Source organism: Zosterops lateralis (assembly GCF_965231275.1).
Source record: "Zosterops lateralis genome assembly, chromosome: 1".
Classification (NCBI taxonomy): Eukaryota; Metazoa; Chordata; class Aves; order Passeriformes; family Zosteropidae; genus Zosterops; species Zosterops lateralis.
In genome coordinates this window covers 21,714,842-21,741,629 of record NC_139762.1, presented here as the reverse complement: position 1 = coordinate 21,741,629, position 26,788 = coordinate 21,714,842, and the positions used below count along the sequence as shown (strand labels likewise).

Genomic DNA, 26,788 nt, shown 5'->3' with positions numbered 1-26,788 from the left:
ATTCCAGAATACAGGACTGTACCTTTATGTGACGCCTAGCCAGGAAGCGCAGGCGAAAGCCCCCAGAGAAACACTGCACCCTTGCAATTACCCATCCTGATAAATAATATTCACACTTCAGGATGATAAAGAGGAAAATTATCTTTCACCAAGCCAGAGAAAGACCAGGAATAAAAGGTCTATAAGGAAGGCAATCTGCTAAAAGCTTTGGCCTTGTTATGATTAACTTTTCCCAGCCGAAAGACTGAAATGAAGCATCTCTAAAGAAATAAGCAAATTTTTAAAAACTCAAACAAACAGAAAACCAACCAGCAAACCAGCCAAACACTGTGCCAAAACCCCGATTAAAAGTTAAACAGATGAATTCCCACTTATTTGAGAAAAAAATGATGGAAAAAAAATAATAGCACTGACTCCAGTACTATTCCTATGGGAAAATTGTGGCCTGCATCTATCAAAACCCTGCACAAAAGTTCCAGGAAAGACTAAACTCTTTCAAAGGTTTTTGGATATTTTTCATGGGTTGTGATGTGGTCAGCCAAAATTGATAGAAGACAATCCTAAAATTTACCATAACACTTATATGGCTTTAGTGACATTCACCTATTTGGTAGTTGAGACCTGGACTCTTTGAAACAAATCAGAATATTGCATTGCATTCCATGGGACTTTCCCTTTTAAATGAGAGAAAGATGGCAAAGAACTATGAATCCAAGGTACCTATAGTTGAAGTGGGTGATACACATTTTAAAATGAGTACCATGTGGGCATGTCTGACTGAAGGATTTCTATCTGTATTGCTGCTACATAACCTATTCAGAGCTACTAGCTGGCAGAATGCTAAAACAATTGTTTGCACTTTATGGGCCATGGCTGCATCTTGTGGCACTCGATTTTTTTTTTTTCTTTTTGACAGAAAATATAGCTTTGCTTTTTTATTCTTGTCAGGCTACTTTTCAAGTATTTAATATATCACAGATAAGCCTTGCTAACAAAAACATTGTTTACCAAGATGCATGGAGAAGAAAATCAGTTTCGTTTTGCATTAAAATAAAAAAAAATCACTCCTACATATCCTTCTTTTTTTAACTCAAATTTATTTGGCAGGGGAGGGGACAATCTTGTCCATGTTTTCAATAGCTCATTCTCTCTGAAATAACTCCAGACAAAAGACTATTGAAATGTGTAATATGAACCAGAACATCTTTGACAAGTTCTGATACTGGTTATGCTCTAGGTGGCTAAGAAAACACAGCAGAAAAATAGGAAGAATTCTTATTGCACAAGAGACATTGTTAGAGCCATATTTTCTTTAGCAGAAAAAAAAATATCTAAATTAGCAGCAGATGTAAAGAAGAAAAAAAAAATCATAGTTTTAGTATATCTCTCAGACATTGTTATGCTTAGCAATTTGCTACCTTAGTGTAACTGGATATACATGAGATGAAGATCAGACCTGAACATCTCACAGTGGGAAAACCAAACTCTGTATGATTGTAGGGAAGTGAGGAATTCCTTCTCACAGCAAAATCCACATACACATATGTATTTGCCTTCTCTCAGGCCACAGAAGTTTCAAAACACTTTATTCTTAAAAAAAAAAAAAAAGAATTTTAGCTCTCTGGTATTTATGAAAACTTTATGGTACTGGTATGCTTGTACTGGACCAAAAGAAACAAACCTTTGTAAAAAAAACCCAAGTCATAGTTACAGCCTCTCTGTAAGTTTATAACTCTCAGTTTCAGTAGCTATCTCCCACTTTGCCATATTTATATACGAGCTGTAGTGGCTGAAATTAAAAAGCATTTATTCTAGACATCATTCCAAGAGTGAGAATAAATTGAGAGTTAGTGCAGATTGGCTGAAGAATAGTAAAGAAATTTGTGTTCATTATGGGAAAAGAAAATCCTAGGTGTTATATAGAGATTGGATTAAGATATTACATAGCACTCATTTCATATAAACATATTATATAGTTGTTAAAAGCATTGAAGAGACAGCAGATTTTAAGGCATTTTTTGAAAATATTCCAGGGATAGCACTGATGCAGTTGGAGCTCCACATGACACATATTGCAGTGCTTTGGATGAAAGATGAGAAAAGCTAATCACCATGGTAGTGGTAAGGGAGGGGAATGCAGAAGAGAGGAGGCAGAACTGTGAAACTGGACAGCACTGACATGACTAACAGACCCACAGAAACAGATATGGTTACAACAGACACAGAAATACAGATTAATGTTGAGTAAAGAGTACTTTGATCATGATGGACTCTGAGAAAAGTTGCTACAAGTATATTTAGGAAGGAATCAATCCACCCGTGAAACAGTAATCTGAGGTGAGTTAAAAGGAAACAATATCACATTAAAAAGCAACAATGATATTTACAGAAAGTTTAGTTTGCAGTTGCAAACAAAGGATCAAAAAAGATTTTATAAGGATAGTAGTCTTTCTCACTAGTAAGAATTCAGATTTCAAACTACAGAGTTTTCCTGGAAAGATTTTTAAAAATAGATCTTGGGCTTTTTGCATATTACTTTCTAAGAAATAGAAATTTCCTCCTTGAAATAGTTCTCATTAAATCTTAATTGTTTCTACTAGCTTTTTGGTTTCAATGCCAGATAACTTGAATACAAATGAAGACAGCTGAGGAAATAGTTTCTTTAGATTTGTAAGCTATCTGGTAGTGAATAAAACCACAGTAGCAAAATCTGTACTGGTCTCACTTATATACATGATTCAGAGATGAAATAATAGCCAATTTTACCAAGATGTCACTAATAAAGCAGTTAGGAATTGGAAAATTTGCTGCTTTTAGGCAGGTTGAATAAATTCAGGAATTAAGAAAATTAAAGAAACTAAGAGCACAAAATGAATAGCCATTGGTATTTTATGACTGTATAGATGAGTACTATGAACTTCTGGTATTCATCTAACAAATCCCTTGTAGTCTGCACTCACACACAAAAACCAAATAGAAACTGGTTAGTGATGGATAAGAAACATCCCAGCTACAAACATATTCTCATTTTTACTTTTTTTCCCCTTGTGCCACTCTGCCTCTTCTGTGGTTTAGTTCTGCTAGGCAGACCCTGTCCCTCTACCTTCCATAGCACTAAGTGCTGTGTCCAGTTGTTTCTTAAACACATCCAGGGATGGTGACTCCACCATCTCCCTGGGCAGTCCATTCTAATGTTTCACCACCCTTTCTGTGAAAAAATTCCTCCTAATGTCCAAAAGAGAAGAGAGTGGAGAGAACGAGCAGTCATTCTTCTTTTACCTCACTGATCTAAGTCTTGGCCCTTTAGAAAATATTTAAAGAAGGGATTTAATGCATAACAGGAGCCTTGAGCTCTGGTGGAGACAGAAATGTTGCACTGTGTTATAATAAAAAAAATCACTTGTGCTTTCAGATTATTTTGCTGCTCTATCAAATGCCATCCTTATTGACCTTTTTCTACCTACCATCAATATTGAACCTTACAAAGACTAAATAAATTTTTTATAGCACCCAAGAGTCTCCCATTCAAGTGAGTTGTCCATGATCAGTAAGTTTCCTAGATCACACATACGCAGCTCAGAATGCACAAAGAAAATTCAGAAAATACTTTTCCTAAATAATTCATGAAGTTCTGCCATGTCAGCTCTTACTGACGTTTTAAAGAAAGCAACAGTGCGGCTTACAGAGATTGCTTTCCGCTTTCCTAGGGAGTGAAAAGCTTTTGAATAAAGCAGAATGAATAAGGAGTAGAAGAGGCACCAGGAAGTCTTCTGGCAACACAGAAAATAATGTGTCTGTTTCTTGTAGTGGTTATTTACAATGACAGCTGAAAACATTTAATTTGCATAATGAACAGACGGACATATTACCTTTGGATGCATCCAGGGAGATATAATTAGCTGAGAAGCCTTCAGTTGCAATGCTGTGATCTGTCATGAAGGACAATGTCATCATATTGCCACCACTAGTGAGAGATGGTGGAATTGATCTTCCACAGTACCTGCAGCAAAAAGATACCCCAAATCAAATAGCAGTACTTTATAAAGCATCTGTATCACTGGAAGAGAATTCAGCTTTCCTGTGAAGTTTGAATATCTACACAATTCTCTCCTTTGGATAATACAGATCCCAGGCATATACCCTGTATCATGGGATGAATAGCTTACTACATGTACAAGGGTACCAATCTAAAGCTTGGCAAAATCAGAGAAGAAACTGACTTAATCAAGTTGTCAAATTCTTATTGAATTTATACTGTCCTGTACCTACAACATACTCTGTTCTTTTGTAAGAGTCAGACTGGCTGGCCAAACACCAAGATTGCAAAATGTTCTTCATTATGAGAGTAATTTGCTTCTTATTTTACAAAAAACCTGCCATGTCAGCCAACTATTTTACAGTATATAGCTGCAGCTGGATATTGTTCCCAAGTAATTCAAATGTTCTTGAATTCCAGGGCAGCAAGAAAACCTCATGCATACACTGATTGGAGAAATGGAATAGAAGAAAATAATCTTCCCTAAGATAAAATCAGGAAAAAGTGAAAATGAAATCCCATAAAATGGAGGTTGTGGTCTAGTTTTTGCAGAGATCAAAATGTACAGCCTTTTAAGTAATCTGTCTTTCACTTCTGCAAGTTTTTAAAATCATGCCTTTTCTGGGCAGAAATATATGAATGCTTTTCAATTTATTTTCCATAAATCAAATTTTTAATGGAGCTGGACAAAGCCAGCTATTGAAACCTGCCCTTGAAAGAGCTATCGTTTTGATACCACTTAATTTCTCTCAATACATTATTTATTAAATGTGCTTTTCATTCCATGGTCAAGGAAAGCAAGCTGCCTTTGCTATCCTAGCAGAGAAATTGCAATTACTGTTTCTGTGATGAAGAGAAAATAATCTATACACAAAACTTAAGAAAGCAAATTGAATGTCAAGACCTACAGTGTTCACTCCACAGTAATACAGGTCTGTAGGGAAATGGACATATTTACCTTCCCAATTTTTGCATAGTGAAGTTGTCATATATTTCAAGATAATCCTTTCTGCAACCATAATCAAATGCCAAGTTAAATGAAGTGAATGTCAGGCGGACAAGGTAGCCAGGCTGAACGTTGATAATCCAGGTACAGTTAATCCCATGTGGGTACACATCTGGATAGCCAGGACTTGTAATGGTTCCTGATGGTCCAGTGAAAGTCTCTCCACATACTACATAGATTTAAAACATCTGGTTAAATTAAACGTTTATAAAAAAAGAGTTAGACACTTACAAAATTGGTTACTTTTCTTTCTGGAATTTCACAGTCTTTCTTCTTTGATGCATACTACACAATAACTGATTCAGAATACATCTCCCATTATACCATCATAAAACTTGATTGCCAATTGTTTTCAGTTTGCAGGAAAATTTGGAAAGTCTCAACACTCTACACAGAAAACAGCAAAACAGTTCTTACCTGTATCCAATGGCCAGTACTGAGCTCTGAAGCCAAGGTTGGTAAGTGAGGAAGCTCTGAATTTAATATAGAGATTGTTCCTTGTGGATTGCACTCTAGAGGGTACAGCTGTACCACAGTATTTCCCCAAAAGAGGAGAGTCTCCATTGTTGCCATCTCTGACCTGAAGAAAAGTGTATTCAAAATATCATATAGAAATTTTTATTACATTCAAGTATTAAGCATAAAGTAATTCATAAGAACTATATAAAAGAGATCCTTAGTCAACCCTACTCTTTCTTCAGTGTGGTTTCTACTACAGGCACATAAAATACAACCTTATGCCTATCAGAGAAACACTGTCCCACACAAAGCATGTCAGATGGAAAAAAGATGAAATCTTACACCCTCAGCAGTAAATAGCACATAAACCTCCCAAATCAGGCCTACCTGTTTAAAGAAACCTGATACCTGATACTTTCCTCTGATTATCAAAACAGTCATAACATCTTTGGAGAACCAAGAAAAGTTTTGGGATCCCATTATGAACCTGGAAAAGCTTTTGTGACTGCTGGAAGGAGTGCTTGCCTGTCAAGAACTTCTGCTTTGGAGGAGATTAGTACTAGAAGGAACTTGCAGATGCACATCTACTGTTCATAGTAAATGTGTATTGTTCTTTACCTCGATGTAGTCTGACTCACAAGTGGTTGCATTTCGAATGTCAAAGTCGGTAAAGTTTAGAATCACCACTTTGGTAGCTGGCTGGGAGATAATCCACTCACAGGTCTTCGGGTGAGGGGATGCCCTGGGGTAATAAGGTGAATGGATTGTGCCTGCTCCAGACAAGGAACCTCCACAGGCTGCCAAGAGACACCAAGACTCAGTACTTGTAATGAATGATTTCAAGGAATGTATCATAAGGTTGATGTATCAAGTATATATCAAATAACTCTATGAAATTAGAAGAAAACCAACCCTAAAAACTAAACTATCTTATTATAGCAGTTTCTACAAATCACTCAAGTAGTATTCACAACATATTTAAAAGAACAAATTACTATAGATATAGCATAAACATACTTGTACAGAAGATCAAACTGTGAAAACTAATGGATTTGACACATTTGTTTCACAGACACAGATAGGCTTGTTGGTGGTTAAGAACTTAATGAGAGGCAAAATTAAAGTAAAAAGATTTAGGCAGAATTGAAGCTAAAACATCTTTGGTATGTCAGTATCAAGTGATAAATCATTGATAAACCATATCACAGAATCATTAATATGATATCAGAATAATCTGCACTGGAAGGGACCCACAAGGATCATCAGGTCCAACTCTTAAATGAATGGCCCATATGAGGATCAAACTCACAACTTTGCTGTTATTAGTACCATGCTCTAACCATCTGAGGTAATTTCATGGTCAGAAGCAACAAAGGACACATTTCCAAGCATGCTAGGAGTGCCTACAGCAAACCTACTGCAGATATCTTTTAAATAAACAGATTGACTCAGTTCTGTTCTTTCCTTTCTTTGGAAGTTTGTGTTTAACCTATTATATGAATAATATAGCATGGAAATTACTGAAAATGTCCAAATTACACATAAGTTCACTGTGCAAATGACCAGTTCCTCTTACCAACTTGATAAGCAGCCCTGAAGCTAGTTCTTTGCACAGAAGCATCAGACTTGAATTTGATCCAGAGACTATTGCTGGTAGAAGTGATTGGAGACATGAGTGTATTATGACAAATTTTTATAATAAGAGGATACATCTCACTGTCACCGTCTCGAACCTAGTCATCAAAAAGAGGAAAGAAAAGTGTTAGATCATAAAAGTGCTGGGATCTGATATACAGATAAAACTATAATCTCCCAAGAGCTGCTACATAACAAAAGGAATAACTGTTTTACATATTCATAGGAGGGGCAAAGAGCCATCACAGTACCTGGAACAAGCACAGGACTTATGAGAGCTAAAAGAAACAATCAGATGATCTGCACAGAAGACACTAACACATGCTTCTGTCACAGGACATCAGAATGAAATTATCTTTTCTATGAACCACCGTTTCAGCACTATTTGGGCCTATGTTTCCAAAAGTGACACCTTTAGTATGAAAGAGACAGGTAGAGTGCTGACCAATGATAGCTGTGAATTTTTTCCCAGCACTAAAATCTGCTGGGGATAAAAAAGGTACTTTTGATTTTCTTTCTCTGGCCATGAAGTTTTCAATGGCACTTCTCCAGAACAAGCATCTGTCCCATCACACCCATACATCAATGCAGGCAGACAGTTGCAGGAAATGCAACTCCAAGTCCCTAAAGCAGCAAAGAGGAACACTGACATCTTTTCACTCCTTTTTCTGAAGGGTTCAATGCATGATAATGGCAATGAGGCTATATCAGGAAATCCAGCTTCTATCTTCTGCACTGCCTTTCTACTGACCTCAAACAATTTGCTAATCAAAGGAGAAATGTATCTTGTATTTTTTCCCTAAAGTTGATTATAAATGCTCATTATCAAGGGGAGTAGATGGGAAAGAGGTATTTGTACCTCAAAACTTCAGGCCCTGAATCCATATTCCATGAGTAAGAATAGCTACATCAAGGAATCCAGGCAGAACCCTGGTATATCTCTGAGGTGCCCATCTCATTTCAAGTGGGCAACAACAACCTGAGGTCCAAGAGACAGGTCCTCTGCTCTCTTCCCAAGCAAAAAAAAAAAAGCAATTTTTGTCCCGAAGAACCTCCTCCTCAAAAAAATGCTTTTTTTTCTGCTGTAAAAGTGGTCATAGTTAATGTAGATGGAACTGCTTTTAAATACATCTATATACTGTCAAAGCCAAAAAATCATTCCAGTGAATTCACTAGCAAACTAGGAACATCCAGCTTCCAGGTCCTCTCTCATTACCAGTTCTTTCTTCCTCAGCATTATTCATTCATGGGCTGGGAAAGAAGGTAAGGAACCCTTATGAGCCTGGTGAACAGGCAGTGGTTAGCCTGCTTGTCCAGCTTTGCAGTTTAAAGCTGGTGAGATGGCTTTCTGACTAACAGATATTTTCAGTTTCCCTGGAATTTGAATTTAAGGTGACAGAATTATTCTGGATTTGCAGTAGAGTAGCTGACATAAGAATTTGTGCTAAAATATTTAGTAAATCTTTGGAAAGCAGTGAAAACTTCCAAAATGGTAATTCACAGGAATTTACATATTTTTCTTGAGCTGATTTTCCTTACATTTTTTGTTTATATAGTCCAGTGAGTAGTGATAAAAATAAGAGGTTCTCTAAGCCATGTATGTGAGTAATGTCTTCTATTGCCAGTTAGAAGGATGGCATGGAAAAGGAACTGTCTTGGCTAGCATCTTACCTCTGCACCATCATGTCACAAATTTCTCAAATAAGCTTTATTGTCTCTATTTTCTTATTGCAGTTGCCTTCCTTAGCCAGAAACTAAACATCCCTCCCTGGACAACTGCTGTGAGCTGTGTCTGATCCCTGTGGAAAGTCTACAGATTTCCTGGTATATCTGGGGAATGGAATAATCTGCACCATTTCAAAGTGACAAAAGGGTCGTTGGAGAGTGACTTTTAAAGTAACTCAAAACCCAAAAGTTATCTCCCTAGATGAACCAGTGGGACAGTATTTTACAAAAGCACATGTGAAAAAATCAGGCCTTAATAACAGAGCACAGTACTTAGTTTTTAGTGACTGTCCCAGCCAGAAAATGTCAGTCCAATTTCTCTGCTCTGGGCTGAGCCACAGAGTAAGAGGGCAGGCAGAAGAGGAGGGCAGAAGCACATGGAAACTGAAGGGCTTGTGACTGATCAGCAAACAGTGAGGTAAATGCCTTGCTGAACTAATACAAACCGATGGTGTTCAACAGAAATGGTTTTGTTTCTCTGGCTGCTGTGAATTTAGCTGCTATTTTGCCAGCAATTAGGCAAGAGGAGTAGCAGGCCAAACAAACAAAAGCTGTCTGTTTTCATTAAACACACTTCCCCTCTCGTTTCAGAAACTAATTACATTTCATTCCAACCCAGGTCTTTGAATTACAGGAGAGAAGGAACGATGTCAACACAATAACATCTTTTAAAAATAGACCAACAGCATAAAGCTCACAGGGGCCTGTTCCTCACTGGTCAAGAGGAGATTAAAGACAAACCCAAACCTCTGCTGCCACTGAGCTGCATGGCTGGCAGTGCTAGACCCGCTCTGGGGCCACAGGGATGTCTCCTGCCTGCTTCAGCTGTGGTGGCACCTTCACTAATCAACCACTGACTGTGCCCTGTTTGTTTTCCTTCTGTTTAGCCCTGCACAGCACAGGCACAGTTTTATACAGGCTGAGGTTCCCAGCAGCCATCCCATGTGATGAGGTGTTTATGACTGTACAGAGAAATACAAGCTGGATACGGCAGCAGAGGCCTTGAGACATGGTGAGCTGGGCGTGACACAGAGAAAAGGGATGCTGCGATAGGAGAAGGGGCACCATCACAGAGAGCTTGTCAGGCTCTGAGGGCACCACCATGACTCGCTGGGGCCAGCCTTGCCTCCACCAGGGCCCTGCACCCTGCCACTGCCCAGGATCCACGTCAGCCCCTCAGCACTGTCAGTCCCTGCCCCAGCAAATCTGCAGCCCGGTCAGTCTCTGTCTCCCCACAGTCCTGCCCTGCCCAGCCACGGGCTCTGCTGAGCCAGGTTTCCCCACATGCCCCTCATCCTGGCCTGCCCCAGCCCATGCCCAGCCCGGCAGGAGCCCACAGCCCAGGGCAGCCCTGCTCCCTGGCCGGGGCACTGGGACAGGCCAGGAATGCCTGCAGGGATGGCACAGCTCTGCACCAAACCTCACCCGCCGCCAGATCAAGGGTGCACTCCGGCAGCTGGACAAAACTGGGCTTAGGGATAACAAAGGAAAGGAAAACATGTATTTAAAAGGCACCCTACAGCTGTAAATCTGTATGTAACACAACACTTTAAACCATTGAAGAGAGAGCTAGGAGTAAAAGTCACCTCAAGTGGATCGCACTAAGTACTGACATTAGCTCTACATTATTATTACATTTTCCATATAGAAACGTTCCAGCTATACCATTTTGTTTTCTTTGACAATTAGATTTAGACTAATAACATTTCTTGAATTAGACTTGTAAGATTTCAGTTATGGCAACAATAAACTCCCAGTTTTACATATGTATATAGAGTCATAGAATCATTAAGGTTGGAAATGACCTCTAAATCTTAAGAGTCCAACTGTAAATTGAGCTTGGTCAAGCCCACTACTAAATCATGTCCCTAAGTGCCACTTCTACACTTTTATCTTGTAAATACCTCCACAAATGGTAATTCAACCACTTCTCTGGGAATGTGCATATAAATATTTATATGGTGTGTTTCCTTTTAGTGTCAGAACAAGATCTTCCATATAATTGGAGTCCATAAAATGCTGCATAGTGGCTATGGCATTAATTCTATTTTTCTTGCAGTTGACATGCATTTACCAAATGTCCAAACTCCCCCTTAATCATGTATGGACTATTGAGAATGAGTATTAAGCTAGACAATTTTTCTCATTCTCTTATCTTTGCTTAACTCCAAGTGCACCATCCTGCTCTTTCAGCCCCTGTGACTTTTGGACCCTAATAAATTCATACACTTAGTTGTTTGATTAACACTTATTTCTGCAGCAGCCCTTGGGACAGAAGTTATACATGCTCTTGTACACACATGCAATCAAACTTTCATATCAACTGATTAAGGGAATCACCTCTATATAATTTGCTGAACAACCGCTATGACTCTCCAGCTCTATATGGGTGAAGTTGAGGAATATTTTTTCATCCTCTGGCTGTCGGATAATGTACACACATTGTCGGCTGTTGATATAAGGGTTAGGCCAGAAAGGAGATGTGATAACCCCTTCACTCTCTGTGAAATTTCCTCCACAACTTGGATCTGCTATATTAAGAAAAAAAAATTAAAAAGAGATATTCATAAATACAGTAACTCCTTTTGAGGCTGCCTCTGTACAATGTCTGCAAATTAAAAAGAATTACTATATTATTAAAGAGTAAGTGTTAATTATATCCTTTCAGGTGCTGTTGGATCTATCTTGAGAATGTCAAAGACCAACCTTTAATCCTGAGTATTTTACTTACCAGGAGATGTTGTATATACAATATGGAAGCCTTTATCAGTAACTGAGTCATCAGAGTGAAAGTGAATAAATGCATATGGCCCGGTGGTTTGGAGTGGGGGTGGAGATCCAGTGCTACAGTATTTACCAAGGACAGGGTCTTGTGGAAGAAGACCATCTCGGATCTAGACAGAATGATAAATCAACATTTAGCATTATCATATATGTGCCACTTGTGGACAGTACCAACACTCCTTAAATCTCAGAGGTTCCAGAGATATTGTTGATGGTAGGTGGAGGGAAAGCTCATAGGAAGTTTCCTCCAAACTCAGGAACCAAGAAACTATCAGTAGTGCTGTAATGCTGCTGCTAGGAGTCATGAAGGGTTTTGTGAAAGGGAAAGAAAGTATCAGGAAATCTACTGTTGAACCATTTTCTTGAAATCATGCTCAGAATTGCGCACAACATGCTATTCCAAACTGGCTTCTCATTTCCATGAAAATGTATTAGAGAATTCTGTAAACATTATGTCACATTTGACAAAAAGCCTTAAGCTCATACATCAAGTTGTGGACGGCTGTGTGAGCTATGATATGAATCTATTAATCTTAGATCCCTTTCCTGAATAGTTTCCAATAGGCTCATGAATTCTCTGTGGGCTGACATTTGACAAGGAGTTTGGAGACTGAACTTTGTAAGAAAGTGTAAGCTTCCCATCAAGTATTTGGCCATCCTTTTTGTCACAGGACTTCCACCGACTTCAGTGAAGCAGGTTCTCATCTCCTTTCTGTCCTACTGTCTCTGATTGTGCATGGATGGCTGGAATATGTAAATAAAACAGAGCATTTCAACCCAGGATTAAATTTTCAAACAGTTCCCTTCTGTACATAAAAAAGTTTTGAAATATCTTGTTTTGCAATAACATATCTACAAAATGTTGTAATTCACAATTACACTTTACCTCTAAATAGTCATAACTGCAGTTCTCATGGTGTTCCAGGCTCAGTGTGCCAAAAGCAAATGTGATGAGGAGACCAGGACTGGTTGAGATGGTCCAGAAACAATTTCTATTTACAGGATAGTTACCAGGATATCCTGGAGAGCTAATCGAGCCGTAAGTACCTGTCAGTTCACCACCACATTCTAACAGAAAGAGAAATGGAACAACAGAGTCTTTATCACCGCATGTCGGGTCAGAAGATGAATTGTCCTCTAGTGTCAAAACTAGCTACCACTTTGGGGTCAGGATAAATTTAAAAATTAAGACCAAGCCAAACAAACCAGCCAAATTTCTTTTCTTTAAATTTTGCAGTTAATTCTGCAATCAATTTTAAAAGGAGAACTCCAATTATTTCCTGACTTGCACAGTAAAAGAAAGATTCTTATCCAGTTGTGATGAATATGCCTTAAGAAGAATAATCAGAAGCACTGTGTTTGAACTGGATTTACAAAATTAATCTGAATTTCTGTACTTGGTAAATAGTTTTTTTAAAAAAAAACTATTCCATTTTTTTATCCTATTACAGAGTTATTTCCATTAAAAAGAAAAAAAAAAGGCAAGTTGAATTACTGGGAAGTTTTATATACTTGTAATAAAATAACATCAGTGCAACAGTTGGAAATGGGAAGCATACATGACGTGTTATACCTCAGGAATAACTAGTTTAATCTCATCTATACTGCTCTCTTTGCCTTTTTTTTTTTTTTTCAGTACTCATATTTGTCAATTAGTAATTATCAATCTAATAATGACACTTGGAAGAAAAAAAGCTATCAAAATCATATTAAGAGCATTTTGAGAAATATTTCTAGAAATAAGGAAATTGCATTTTTTACTCCATGGTTCATTCAACCCAATGCACTACTTTGTTTCTAGATAATATACAGAACACTGAAGTGACCTTAATGTTATGTGAGATGATTTGAAATTTATCTCTGGAGATGTATTGCCAAACCATCTGGAACAATCACCCAATTAACATTACCAAAAATTCAGGCAGAAATGAACAATAAATCATACCAAAACCCCTCACACATTCGTTAAAATCCTATTCCCTACAATTCATCATGTTTGGAACATTTAGGCTATTGTAAATTGTCAGTGGCAAAACAAATCATTAACTTGCTTGCTCAAAGTACTAGATACTTCTGTGAGAAAAGAGAACTGACTAAATGAATCCCCAGAAACACATGCTCTTTAGGGGATTCCTCACAGGAGGTGTAAAGCAGCCTTAAAAAACAGCAGAAAGCTATTCATATAGCATCCTAGAGCTAGAGTTTGAAAATATCTTCAAGAGATACATATGTCTACATTTCAGCCTCACTCACTTGAAAAATAATATCCTTCTGTTTCTAATGTTTCCTAATCAAAGGAAATAAGTAATTCATTTTACTCCAAAGCCATAAAGATGCTTGGCATTTCATCAACTTACCAGGATCCTGAGATTCCCAATGAACAGTAAAACCTCTAGTAATGGTGTGGTTTGAGTATAACCAAAAATACAGAGAGTTGTGGGAACTGAAAAGCTCTGCAGGACCTGGGAAGCCACAGTATTTTCCTAGCATGAACGTTGATGCTGAAGGCCCATCATGGATTTGAAGGAATTCAGAGTTACATTCATTACTTGTCTCCAGTTGGAAAAATGGGAAAGTAATATGCAGAATCTAATAGAAGCAAGAAAACAAGAAATGTCTTTTTTTTCCATTTGCTGAGACACTATCTATGCAGAAACTTTATAGAGCAGATATATGTATTCATACACCTGTGAGAATCTATGAACTTTAGAGTCATTACGTCATTTCCTGAAATGTTCCAAGACAGAAAAGAATATTAAAGAATCTTAAGTATCAAAAGGAAAGAGAGAAGATAGACAGACTGATAAGAATTTAGTCAGTGAAGTTTTCTGGAAAGAGCATTATTTCCATATACTAATAATTGAGACCATTTGCCCATGTGTGTTATATGTGCAAAATATATATATGTGTAAATTTCAAACCATGTGAAAAGCCTGAAACACAGCATAAAATACCTTATTCCAGGTTCCCCTAGGCAGGTTTTTCATCAGATAATTAGCATTTTTCCCCCTTACTGTGGTTGAAAGTGTAACGGGAGTTAAAAGATCCAATGATTTTGTTTCACACATACAAAATCCATGTCTCTAATGCTCATTCTACATACTTAGTGACTTGCACAGCTTTAAGTTTGTTCAGATTCTTCACTGATGTGCTGTAATATGCTCTGCTGAAGACATTAGTAGCTCCCAGGCTTAAGGCTGAGGACGTCATATACATATATATATGTAATGCTGTATAAACCACTGTTAAGCACTGGTTTGTAAAATGACAATTCATTCCACAAAATGTCAAAATTACATCAAATACTTAGATCCCAAGTAAGAAATTTTATGCTAAATTATGAAGTAGCATATTTTGTATTTGTTATTTATAACACAAGTGGAATTGGTAGTTGCAGATCAGAATATACATTTGTGTGCAACACTTAAAAATTAATCCTTTAAAAAAATGAAGTGCTGTTATTACACAAAGCCGTTGACAATATGAATTAAGCATTCCACATTTCTGCACTCAGAGATCAGAAACATGAAATTGCTTGGGGATCACAGAATCACAGAATAGTCTCAGCTGGAAGGGACCCAGAAGGATCAGCAAGTCAAACTCTTAAGTGAAGAGTTGGCACATGTGGGGATCAAACCCACAGCCATCAGACCAGAGCTTTTCTCATGCAGCTATTCACAGATCATATTCTAAAGCAATGTACAACAGTTCTCTTCTGTAACTGGAGGTAGATTAATAAACTCTAACCCTCAGCTGCTTAGGAAAAGCCTGGAACATCTAACCCAAGCAAATCCTTAGGTGAAGGAGTCTGAAGGCTTGTAAGGATCTAAAATTTATTCTTTTGAAAAACTATTAATTCTGAGGGGATGGGATCACAACATAGGAGCACATGTAGCATGAAGATAGTCATGTTTGCTCTGATAAGCCAAGGGATCCTACAGACTGAGGATTTCTTTAACCTGAACTCTATTTTACCTTGTTGGGACTAGTTTGAATGACCCAAGCGCAGCTGACCCCACTGTTGTACCACTGGCTGTTTGGGTTGTTAGGGTAACTGAAAGACCCGCTCAAGCCTGTGAGGTATCCTCCACAAACTGCAAAAAGAGAGAGAAAATTAAACAGATTTTGTGTTATTACTGTACAAACTAAAACAAAACCTATTTTTTTTTTTGCATAGCTATTTCTTCTTGACCATTTAAAACAATACTGAAAAACACTTCTATAAAAGGATCTTTAGGACTTCCTCACAAGTGGAATAACATCTCAAAAAAGCACAAATTCCCTGAAAGAAAAATAGATCTTGGAAAAATAACAAAGAATATCAGTTGGAACATCTGGATACTGACAAAAGATATTGATTCTGTCTCATGATAGTGTCCATAAACTGCTTTGTTTCCAGAAGGATACCTACAGATTGAATCTCTAAATTTTCCCCTTCAATGAAATAACATTTTGCATTTTGAAGTTAATATGTCTTTCTCAGTAATAGTACATCATAGAAGTTATCTTGAAAAGGTTTTATTGTTCCATTTATTCTTTTTGGTCAGATTTCTGGGCCTGATAATCCCTCTCATGATATACCATGATCTCTTCTCTCACTTAACCATTCAATGCAATGAGAACTCAGAACTGAGAACCCCAAATAGCTAGAGAAAAATATGTCTGTAAAGCAGCCAAAATATAATGCACATATAGCTACAGTGTGCAGCAAGTACCTGTAGTTTAACATTGAACTGATTCTAAAGAAATAGCCAATTCTCACCAAACTGTTTTGTTTCAAGAAGTGGTAAAAAATAATACAATTTTATTTGAAATGTCTAAAACATCTCACCTTTTTTCAACCAGATTAAAAATGATCATATAAAAAAAAACATTATTTTTTCATTGATTAGAAACTAAAAGAACAGGTGGTAAAGTATGATTCCTTACTGCATAAAAACTGGTTTTCTATCTCTTCATTATGAATGTCTAAAAATAAATTTTTCCCCCTGTGGACTTAATAAAACATTACTAGTTAGATATTCCAAGAAAATAGAAAAAAAGCCTAAAACAGTTCTAAAATAGAGCAGATTTCACAGGGGATCAGTGGAAGTTTTACATTCTGTATTACATTAAAATGTAATTTGCTTTCTTCTTAGCAATCTAAAATAAAAATGAGCCACTTCTGTTGCCACAGGGACATGGGACTCACTGGAATGCTATCCTGATCTTGTTTAATTAAAATTATTGGCAAAAAAAGTTATCAAACAAGTAGAAGAAATTATGTTAGGAGGAAAAGGAAGAACCTTGCAGCCAGTATAAAATCCCCCATTTTCATGCTAACATTTTTTTCATTAAATTTCTGTTTGAAAACCTTTTTTGGCTTTTCCTCTTGACTAAGAATGCCAGGACCTTTCAGCTTCATAACAGATGAAATAATATGCACAAAAGAGAAACATCAATATATTCCCTTGTTCTCCTTATACTGGGTCCTCTTTCCCAACCAGCTTTCCAGACCACTTTCTGGGGAACAGAGATCTGATTTTAGGATGTCTGGCATCTAGCCAAGGCCAGCGGGCCTGCAGATCAACTTCATTGTTGCTTTCCTACTGCTAAACAAAACAGATATAAACAAAACTGATGGAAACACTGACTTGGAGGGAATTGGGGTTGGGATCTCTAATCCACCAAACACAGGTCTGTTTTTCACATCATAACTCATTTCTTATTCACGTGTTAATGCCATGCACCAAGCATCTGCTCTCTGAAGCCTGTTGTCCCATTTCCCCGGAGGGGAGGAGGTTCTGGCTGTACCTTGCTGGGCAGTCTCGCACTGTGGTCCTGTCCAGGTGCTGGTGCACTCGCAGGAGTAGCCATTGACCCCATCAGTGCAGGTCCCCCCATTCTGACACGGGTTGCTGATACATTCATCAATGTTCTCTGTACAATTAGGGCCTGTCCAGCCCGCATTACACAGGCAGAAATAGCCAGAGATCATTGCCTACAGATATAAACAAATCAAATAAATTGTGAGCATGGATCAGCTAAAGAAATCAATGGAGTCAGCAGAAAGACTGATGTTTACACTTGTTTTATGAGGAGATATTGGAGTGAAGAAATACAACCTTTGAATATTTCTGGCCTTGATGGTCACTGGTGAATACCAAAATAAACATAAAGCCTAATTAGATTATCTATCTCTTTGTGGGTTTTTTATTAAGTTATTTCTTAGCAGACTTCTTTCAAATTACTGTCTTAAAAATCAAAATCTGTACCCTTTTAGCCACTCAGCAAACTGTTTTCTTAGTTTTGGAATGATCACACTAGAATCAAGCCAACCATATCACCTAAAGCTTACAAATAGAAAGGCAAGATAACGGATTTGTAAGTCATTTCTCTCAAGGCCTTTCTCCAGGAAGTCTATGCTGCAGTTATGTGGGCTGTTAACTTTCATTTTCATCCTGAGGAATGTTAAAGGGGAACAATTTCATCAGCTCTTCAGCTTTATTCTTTATTCTACATATCTCTTTTCCATTTCCGTTGTCACAACCTGTACTACTTCTCCACATAATCAAGTCTTTCCACACCTGTAACTGTTTTAATTTCATATGTTCTCTTACCTTTTATCTCTTGTTTTATAGACACAATCTTTAAAGGTAAAGGGGAACAGGGTCCCAGGTACAGGCTACTATCCCATCTTTGATTACATACAATCAGTGTATTGCATTCTCTATTTACTTTTTTATTATCTAGTCATGTCCTCTGTGTCCCAAAGAGATTTTCAGTATAATGGCAGAGAGTTTTGATATGTATTTAGGGCACTGAATGTTGTTTTAAAAGGTGTTTCCTGATCTGTGTTGCCTGATACTGAACTGACATTATATTTCCTCTGTCATTATGCTGGCCAAATATAGCCGTGCTGTTTCTCTATTTTATTAGATCCTTCTGTAATCCCATTACTTAAATATCTGTGTTGTTCTCTTCAGGTACCAGTTTGTAGCCATGATTGCCTCCTGTTGTATGTTTAGGATATATTTAGGGGAAGATGTCATATCTTTTAATAGATTGACTAAAATGAACTAAACAGTCAGAAAAAGTATATTATATCTGGGCACAAAAGGTCCTATAAATATCTTTAAATATGAGTGAAGACACAGTAAGCACTTACAGAATAGAGAGCAAGGAAGGCTGGTAGAGAGTGGAGTGTAAGTGAGAGGACCATTTCACACAGAAAATGGAAAAAGCAAGAGCTAATACACCACAGAATCATAGAAACATTTAGCTTGGAAAGGACCCTTAAGATCATCAAATCCAGCTGTTAATCTAACACTGCCAAATCCATATCTTATGTCTCATTTTCCCTGTGCCTCCAGGGACAAATACAAAAGGGGGGTATCTGTAGCCTAATGGGGATAAATGGGAAAAGACTATCAGAACAAAAAAATTAGCATTTGTGAATATTTCAGCAAAATCACCATTATCAATAAAATCCCCAGGTCTGCAGCATGGACTTTTGAGGGCACAGCACACCTCACTAAAGAAGCCAAAAAAACCTTTACAGGATCCATGAGGACAAACTAAATGTTCACTGTGCATCAGAATGAATTCATACCAATTCAATCAATTTAGGTCCAAATCTTGGTTACGATCAGTGCAACAAATTCCCTTCAAACACCCTTTCCATGTTCATATAAACAGCCTGAGACTCCAGGAGTGCTCTCACAAGATCAGACTAGGAACGCATAACTAACTTTGTTAACAGTCTGAAGGTCAGCAGAGGTACTGGTTCTGTTATCATGGGTAATTCCTCCATGATCCAGGGTGGTAAATTACTTTCCTGCGCCACCAAGAACAGTTCTCTCCCATCAGCATGAGCATTTCATTGGCTAGTGTGGGCTACTAAACACCACTTCTCAGGCCATTAGTGCCATGATTGCTACCTCTACTTCACACACAAAGAAATGGTTTGTGTGCCCTGAAACTCACTTTGCTTTCCTCAGGTATATCCTTTGATCTTGCAATCCCCACTGACTTGGCCTCATTCCCAGTGCATGTCTGCACTCAGCCCTCAGTCCCATCAACCGTTATAACTACACAACGTTGTCGCTACGTGTGAGGAGCCCAGCACTTACCAAGCACTGCCCATTTGCACAAGGGTTTTGCAGCTGACAGATATCACTGAGAGGAGAGCAGCCATTTGGCCCATATCCACTTCCAGTGTACCCAGACTGGCAGGAACAAAATGGCATGGGCCCTTGGAAGATAAGACAAGATATAGAATATAATTCTGTTACAATGACAATGTACCAATGTCTGTAAATGTCCTTGACATTTTGAAGCAGAGTCTTAATATAATTCTAACTTACTTGATCTTTTGACACCTTCCCTGGTCAGTCCTTCCACGGAAAGACCCCTAGTGTTGTTTTGCTATGGATACCTGAGAGTCCAAGGTCACCTTCATGGAAAGTGGTGGGGTAGTCAAAGGCTATTTATGGGAAGGGGAATAGTAAAAGCAGCCATATAATTGGAAAACTGAATCAGACAGAAATGGTGAATGTCTCCACAGTTTTAGGATAAAGTGGTTTTTTTGGTGAAGCCTAAATCTACCTCTGTCAGGGTTTGTGCAAAAGTCCGCTGGCTTTAGCTGACCTGCCTGTAAAATCCTGTGCGTGAGGCAAACTGACTGTGGCAAAGGGGATGCAATCTAGATATGTTGCTTTAAAGTGGATTTATCCTAACCAGATCCTCCTTGAGATTCACACCGATATTACCTTACAGTCTTAAAGAAAGTATCATACCTGGAGCTGAGGTACAAGTAGCCAAAGGATGGCACCCTCCATTATTTATTGAGCAGATATCAACCTGGGTACATGTTTGTCCATCTCCCTCATAACCTGTTCAGAAGTAAATCTCAGTTAGTTTGTAAAAAACTATTTCCTTTAAAAATTTACAGTAAAACAATCAACTGATAAGCAAAACACTAATTCATGGTGTAGAATCATAGTCTTCTGCAGTTAAAAAAAAGAATTGAGATAGCTGCTGAAGTAAAACCTGGCATATTTATTGTGGTTCCTTTGTTGAAGGGATGGATTCTGACTGTAAATAAATCCTTCTATAGTTGTGGAAAAAAAGGTATATTAGTGTATGCCAAATATAGGAAAAGTCAGCGAGGCCGTAGAAGCCCATGTCTCTCAGCCACCACGTGTGGCCCTCTCTACACATCTGCACCCAGTCAGCCTTAACCACACCCAGACTTTTTCCTCCTGCATGCAAGAGCAGCCCTTGGATCTCAAACACAGCACCCAGATCCTCTCAGGACATTCAGGAGGACCAAAGCCCTGCAGCACATCTCCTTATGGCCAGAGCTGACATCATCAAAACTTGTCTGATGCCACGTTTGCAGCATAGTGATAACCCTTCGGCACTCAGTAACTGGGAGTCTTCACTACCTGCAGTCTATTGCCATTTAAATAGCAATCAAAAAGTCAACTAGAAAGACTTTTTCCTGCTATGCTTCTAGTATTGATACCATGCATTTCAGAAAGCATTTTAAATCACAAACCATAAATTATAAAAACCTAAGTTGCAAATTCCACTCCTTGAGCTGTACTGCAGTGGAAACACTGCCTCCTCAGACAGCATTCAGAGCGTGACAATTATCAAGGCTTTTTTTACTGCAGACAATACGGTCTGTGATTTATGGCACACAGGACACTCCTTCAATTAATACAGACAATGAAATTACTACCATAATTATGCAACCTTGTTTCCCATTAATGATCTTGTAAAGGAAGTACTTCACCAAATAAAGGCTGTAACACTGAAAATAGCTACCTAGTACAAGAGAAACACATTCAGAGGATCATCTTTAGAGGGATACTCTATACAATGTTCATTTATAGCTGAAGCAGTTTGAATATACTTGGACTCTGCATTCTGTTTTGCAGTATTGTGTATGTGATATTTCTTCATATAAAACCAATTTTCAGCTTCTTAAATCTACCCCAAAACAGGCTCAATTGTGTTGAATCTTCATCTTTTAAGTCCTTCCATAGTATTATCAACTATAAATAATCCATTTTACCTGGTGGACAGAGCCCACAGCGGAATGACCCAACTGTGTTGATACACTGGACCATTGGTACTGTTGAACAGCCTCCATTATCACTTGCACATTCATCAATGTCTTGGCAAGTGTAGCCATTTCCTCGCCAGCCTAAAAAGCAGCACAGAAAAGACATCAGAAAGAAAATGCCTGGCCTTTTTGGTTTCTTCTTCAACCAAATCTTTTCATAGAGTACAACTGAATTGCACTTCATTAGCACAAGAATAGACCTGTCTCTCTCATAGCTGATTAAAATTAATACTGGTCTGAAGAGCACGTTTCAAACAGAACTGGGTGGACATTTGCGTACAAGAATGTTTTATTTTAACTGTATTCTGGATATTCTAGATTCAAACACACTTTTACCTAAAGAGGATGCAGTTCTGGTCTAGTGTATGTACGTACATTTTGCAGCAAAGATTTATTACAACTTCAGTTAAACACTTTAAAAACTTGTTCCATAGACACCATCTGCCCAGCTCAGGAAGAGTAATCATAGGCTATATTGTCTGAGGGAAAAATCAGATTTTATATTATCTTAGGGCAGGAAACATACAGATATGAAAGTACAGCAGACCTCTTATGTGAAGGTGATAGGACATGATGGACATGAAAGTACTGTGGACATGGGACCTATTTAGATGCTAAGTTTAGGATGAGATAAATCATGCACTAGATTTGACTGCCTGTGTTACCTATATAAAGCATAACCTGCATTTATTCCCTAGAACACAGACCAAAGCATTTCATGGAGTTACTCTCATCTCTGCCTGTGTCTGTGTTTAGGATAGAGAGGCAGTAGTACCTCTGCCACCCCATCCAACCCAAGAGCATGGAAGGACGAGATACCTGTGGGGCAGGGACCACATGTGAAGGAGCCTAGAGTGTTGTGGCACTGCACAAGGGGATCCTGTGAACACGGAGGATTTGGGAGGCTGCATTCATCTATGTCAGCGCTGCAGGCAGGGCTGCCAGGAGGAGACATCCAGCCAGCCTCACAGATACAGTGGTACTTGGGCTGCCACAGAAAACACCACATTGCATATTTAAGACATTTGCAATAGTCAAGAAAAAGGCAAGAGGAATTAATTTCATAAAATGACTTTCAAACTACAGCAATAAAGCTTTCAGAGCATTACATGGCTTTCACATTTTCATATTTTTGGTAAGTTGCTTCAGTAATTTTCTCAGTCTATTTCTTCCTCTGAATTTACTTATTCAGATTATGGAAGCAACTTAGACTCATTCATTATGTTCATTAAAAAAAATATCTGTAATTTACCCCAAAGCTCCCAGAGAAAATAAGATCAATTATGAGCTGTACATAAACATAATTAAAAGTCATCAACTTGCTTTTTAACCAGGGCAAAGAGATCAGTGTAAGCAACCTGAAATCATCTTGGCTGTTTTCTTTTAATCAAATTATTCATTGGTTTATGCAATGCACAGCACTGACATTAAATTGCAAATACATGTTTTCTTTCAGGAAAACAGTTTTCTCTCTAGTAAACTTTACTAATGGCCAGATTTCAGCATTTATCTAGCTTTGGTCCAATTAAAGCTAATGGGAGCTTTATTGTTGATTGTCACAGGAGCAGACACTGCTAAGCCAACACTGAATCCTTTTGAAAAAGCTTTCTAAACAAAAAGTGGGCAGAAAATAAGTGATAATTTGTGAAACTTCTAAAAATTAAGCAAATAAATTATTTTATAGCAAAGCACAAAAAATACGTGCTGTGACTGGAATGGTGCATGGGCATATAGGAGTATTAAGGAGCAGAAGCTTGGCTGGGTGGTTTTGGAGGGCTGCTCTGAGTGGAAAGAGCCAAAGCTGGCATGGTCCATCTGTCCCTTTGGAGTGAACACTCTGTACCCAGATTCCTGCCCAAATGGAATGAGCAGGCTTGCTCCTGAGGAGCACTCAAGTGTGTGCTAGCATGCACCACATCCATCTGACACTGAGGAGCACCAAAGATGAGCAGCAGCCATCCAGTCACCATGCAGCCCTGGCAGCTTCCAGACCTCTGCCACTAAGGTGCCACTTGTATGCTTTTTCCCAAGAAAAATAAGATTAATGATTTTTGTCCTTCTTAATAATTTAAGCAGTAAAATATTCTAGCAACTTAATTCTCCCAAAATAATGAATAGTAAGAATATTATATTTCAAGTAAGACTTTAACTTATAAAAAATATATTCCCAAGCTCCCTATGGATGTAGTGGTAGATCTAATACTGTAACAAGTACCTCTAATGAGGCATAAGACATTTTTGATTCTTTCTGCCACCCTTGATACCACAGAGAGGCTGTTATGTTGTATAGTGACCTTTCTTGCTGTTTTTCAGCAGCAGTTCATGCTATGCAGTTTTGTCATGCTCAGCAGTATTTGTTGTTTATTCATGTGGTGCTCTATGATGAAGTTTATATATTGTTCCTTACCCTGTTGGGCTGATCCCTTTCTTCATCTACGCAAAGGCCATGCTCACAGAGCACCTCAGATCCTTCCTGGCAGTCATCAAACTTGGAGGCACAGTGAGGCCCATAGGTTTCTGGAGTACAGGAGCAGCTAATAGTGAAAGTGGAAAGAAAAATCAAAATTCTGTTTTTCTACCACTGTTAAAGATTGCTCATTGCCATTCTCCACTTTATGGGGTGTTCCTTACAAAATACATCTATTTAGCTATATTGACAATGCTGCTAATATTCACACAGAGAGGCAAATCTCCTGTTCAGCAGAGACTTAAGAATCATTTGAGACTTGTGTATATTCATGACTGTCTGGCCCTATGGAAGAATCTACAGCCTTTTGTTACATTCATAAGCACAAATCCAGAAAAATAAAAGTCTAACATAAGACTTAAACAGAACATGAGCATGGAAACCCCCACTTCAGTAAAAGAGCACCTAAAATTCCTTTTTCAGTTATGACCATCGTATGACACTAGGTGCTTAAAACCCTACCTCTAGCAATATGCAGAAATGCCATGTCTGGGCTGCCCTAGAGAGTGGGGTACTTTCTCCCCCACATCACAACAATGGGCAGCTGCTGTCTCAGCAGCACCTCAGCTTTTAGGGATGTGTGGTAGGCAAGAGGTGGCATCTGGGGTTGGTGCGGTGGGAAGAACAAAGTAGTGGATTGAAAGAAGGCGTTTTACTGAGAGGATCTGGTTTGAAAGCTGCCACATGCATCACATTGTTATTTATAGGGCAGAGCTTAGTTACAGCATTATACATACGTGGTGGAACTGAAATTGGGAACTTCTAAGCTATCAGATAATACTTCCCTTTTCTCTGGCTCTTTATTTCCACATAGACAAAACCTGAGGTTCTGAAATACAACTGAAAGAGATAAAAATGTACAGAAAACCTCCTACCAGATCACTAGATTCTTAATAAAATTACAGTGAGACTCTCATTTGGATTCAAGTTATATGCAGCAATGTCTGCAGCTTGCAGAGGCATATGGCAGGTACACACCCTTCTTGGATTGCTTTTAAGCTGCCTAATGAAAAATGCTCTCTAAAAGCCTTTCTCTGAAGAATGGGAGCCAGGGTATTCCAGTGCAGCTGACCTGGACCTTGGAGCAATTTATATAAAATAAGCTGCTGCTGTCCCTTCCACCATGTCACATGCTCAGCTGAAATAGCAATTTGATAAGCCAATTGCAGGTAACTAAACAGTGCACCCAGGACAAGCAATCCACATGACCTTAGGCTTCAAAAACCACTACAGATTAATGCTTAACTGCAGTCTGCAGTGCAGGACAGTGTGTTCATTATTGTAAGAGACAGCAAGCAGAACAACACCTTCCCATCAGTGCAGCAGCTCAGCCTGGGCAGGCACAGAAGCAACAGGTGACCAGATGACTTTTTTTATGCCTAAAGTACATTCAGAGCTTTATGTTCAACTTCAAAGGACACAACAAGGCAGTCTGACCACCTCCAAGGGAGGAGAACAATGACACTGTCTACTCTGGCAAAGATTAATCTGCCACCCATCTGAAGTTTCTCAGAGAAGAGCTTCAAAGAAGTAGGTCACACCGCAAGGCACTTCAGCCAAATCGTGATGCACTGCTGCTTGGCACTGCTGTGGTTCTCTCACATGACTCATGGCATGTTGTGATGAGGCCCCTGTTACTTTGGTTGTGATACGGAAGTCTGACAGACATGGAGACTTTCACAGCCTTTCATCCAATGTCCCCTTAAAATTCTGACTGAGGAAAGTGTTTCTGGATACTTGCTCTTTTTCCTCATATTTCAGCTTTCCTGAGTTACAGGAAAAGCTTGCAGATAAAGAATATAAACAAGGGCTGAAGACTGCATTATGTTCCATTTCATGGTACATAATCTAGTACTTCCCATCACCTGGTATTATCTCTACAGGCTGTGGAAAGTCAAATATTACCCTTTTCTTTCCCTGCAGTCCACAGTGCTGTATATAACTAAACCAGAGCGTAAGTGGGGTGACCTGGGTTGTTGAGCCCAGGAAGATGTGCAGCAATGTCCTCACAGCTGTTGAAAAGAGATGTCATGCTCTGCCTGGGGATGGATTTAGCATTTGGGGAGCACTCAGAAATAAGTTAGACAATATGTGAAGGGAGATTAGAGATAGTACAATGTACTTGGGGAAGGGACTGTATAATAATCCTGAGTGTGTGATGCAAAAGCAGTAATATTAAGGTGTCGATGACTCAAGAAGAGGTCTTAGTTCATTTCATGAAGCATTGATTCAGCAAGTACCAAGGAGGGCAAGGGATACACCAGGGAAGAAACTGGGGAATCATGACTGTACTAACAGAATGACAATGCTTGTGAGAACAGCAGACCTTAAACTTAAGTCAGTCACACACATGTACATCTTTGAGCACAATAAGAAACAAATAAAGGCAGATTGCTTTGTGTATTGTTTCCTAGAGGAATATGTGTTGCAGACAAGCTAGAAACATCCTTTAAAATCCAAGTGAAGCTTACAGGAAGCATCATGCACCAGTGACACTTCCGCAGACTCTGTTAATGCTGAAGCATGAGGAGCACTACAGGAGAATTTCCTTTGTTTAAGGTT

General features: G+C 38.5%; 1 protein-coding gene across 2 annotated transcripts in view; it reads right to left on the bottom strand.

Moving 5' to 3' along the window:
* Positions 1-26,788, bottom strand: part of CUBN (cubilin) — a 139,964-nt gene that overhangs the window by 108,222 nt on the left and 4,954 nt on the right. The window contains exons 7-22 of one of the 2 annotated variants that reach the window (XM_083877487.1): positions 24,167-24,293; positions 22,579-22,747; positions 21,709-21,840; positions 20,423-20,518; positions 19,757-19,878; positions 17,439-17,625; positions 15,621-15,739; positions 14,003-14,234; positions 12,532-12,713; positions 11,593-11,755; positions 11,202-11,392; positions 7,078-7,234; positions 6,120-6,298; positions 5,460-5,622; positions 4,995-5,211; positions 3,870-4,000 (exon numbers count right to left, since the gene is read on the bottom strand). In XM_083877487.1, the coding sequence (XP_083733613.1) occupies positions 3,870-4,000; positions 4,995-5,211; positions 5,460-5,622; positions 6,120-6,298; positions 7,078-7,234; positions 11,202-11,392; positions 11,593-11,755; positions 12,532-12,713; positions 14,003-14,234; positions 15,621-15,739; positions 17,439-17,625; positions 19,757-19,878; positions 20,423-20,518; positions 21,709-21,840; positions 22,579-22,747; positions 24,167-24,293 (2,567 nt within the window). Of the gene's footprint in view, positions 1-3,869; positions 4,001-4,994; positions 5,212-5,459; positions 5,623-6,119; positions 6,299-7,077; positions 7,235-11,201; positions 11,393-11,592; positions 11,756-12,531; positions 12,714-14,002; positions 14,235-15,620; positions 15,740-17,438; positions 17,626-19,756; positions 19,879-20,422; positions 20,519-21,708; positions 21,841-22,578; positions 22,748-24,166; positions 24,294-26,788 lie in introns of those variants that run through there. The other variant, XM_083877488.1, reaches the window with a different exon arrangement.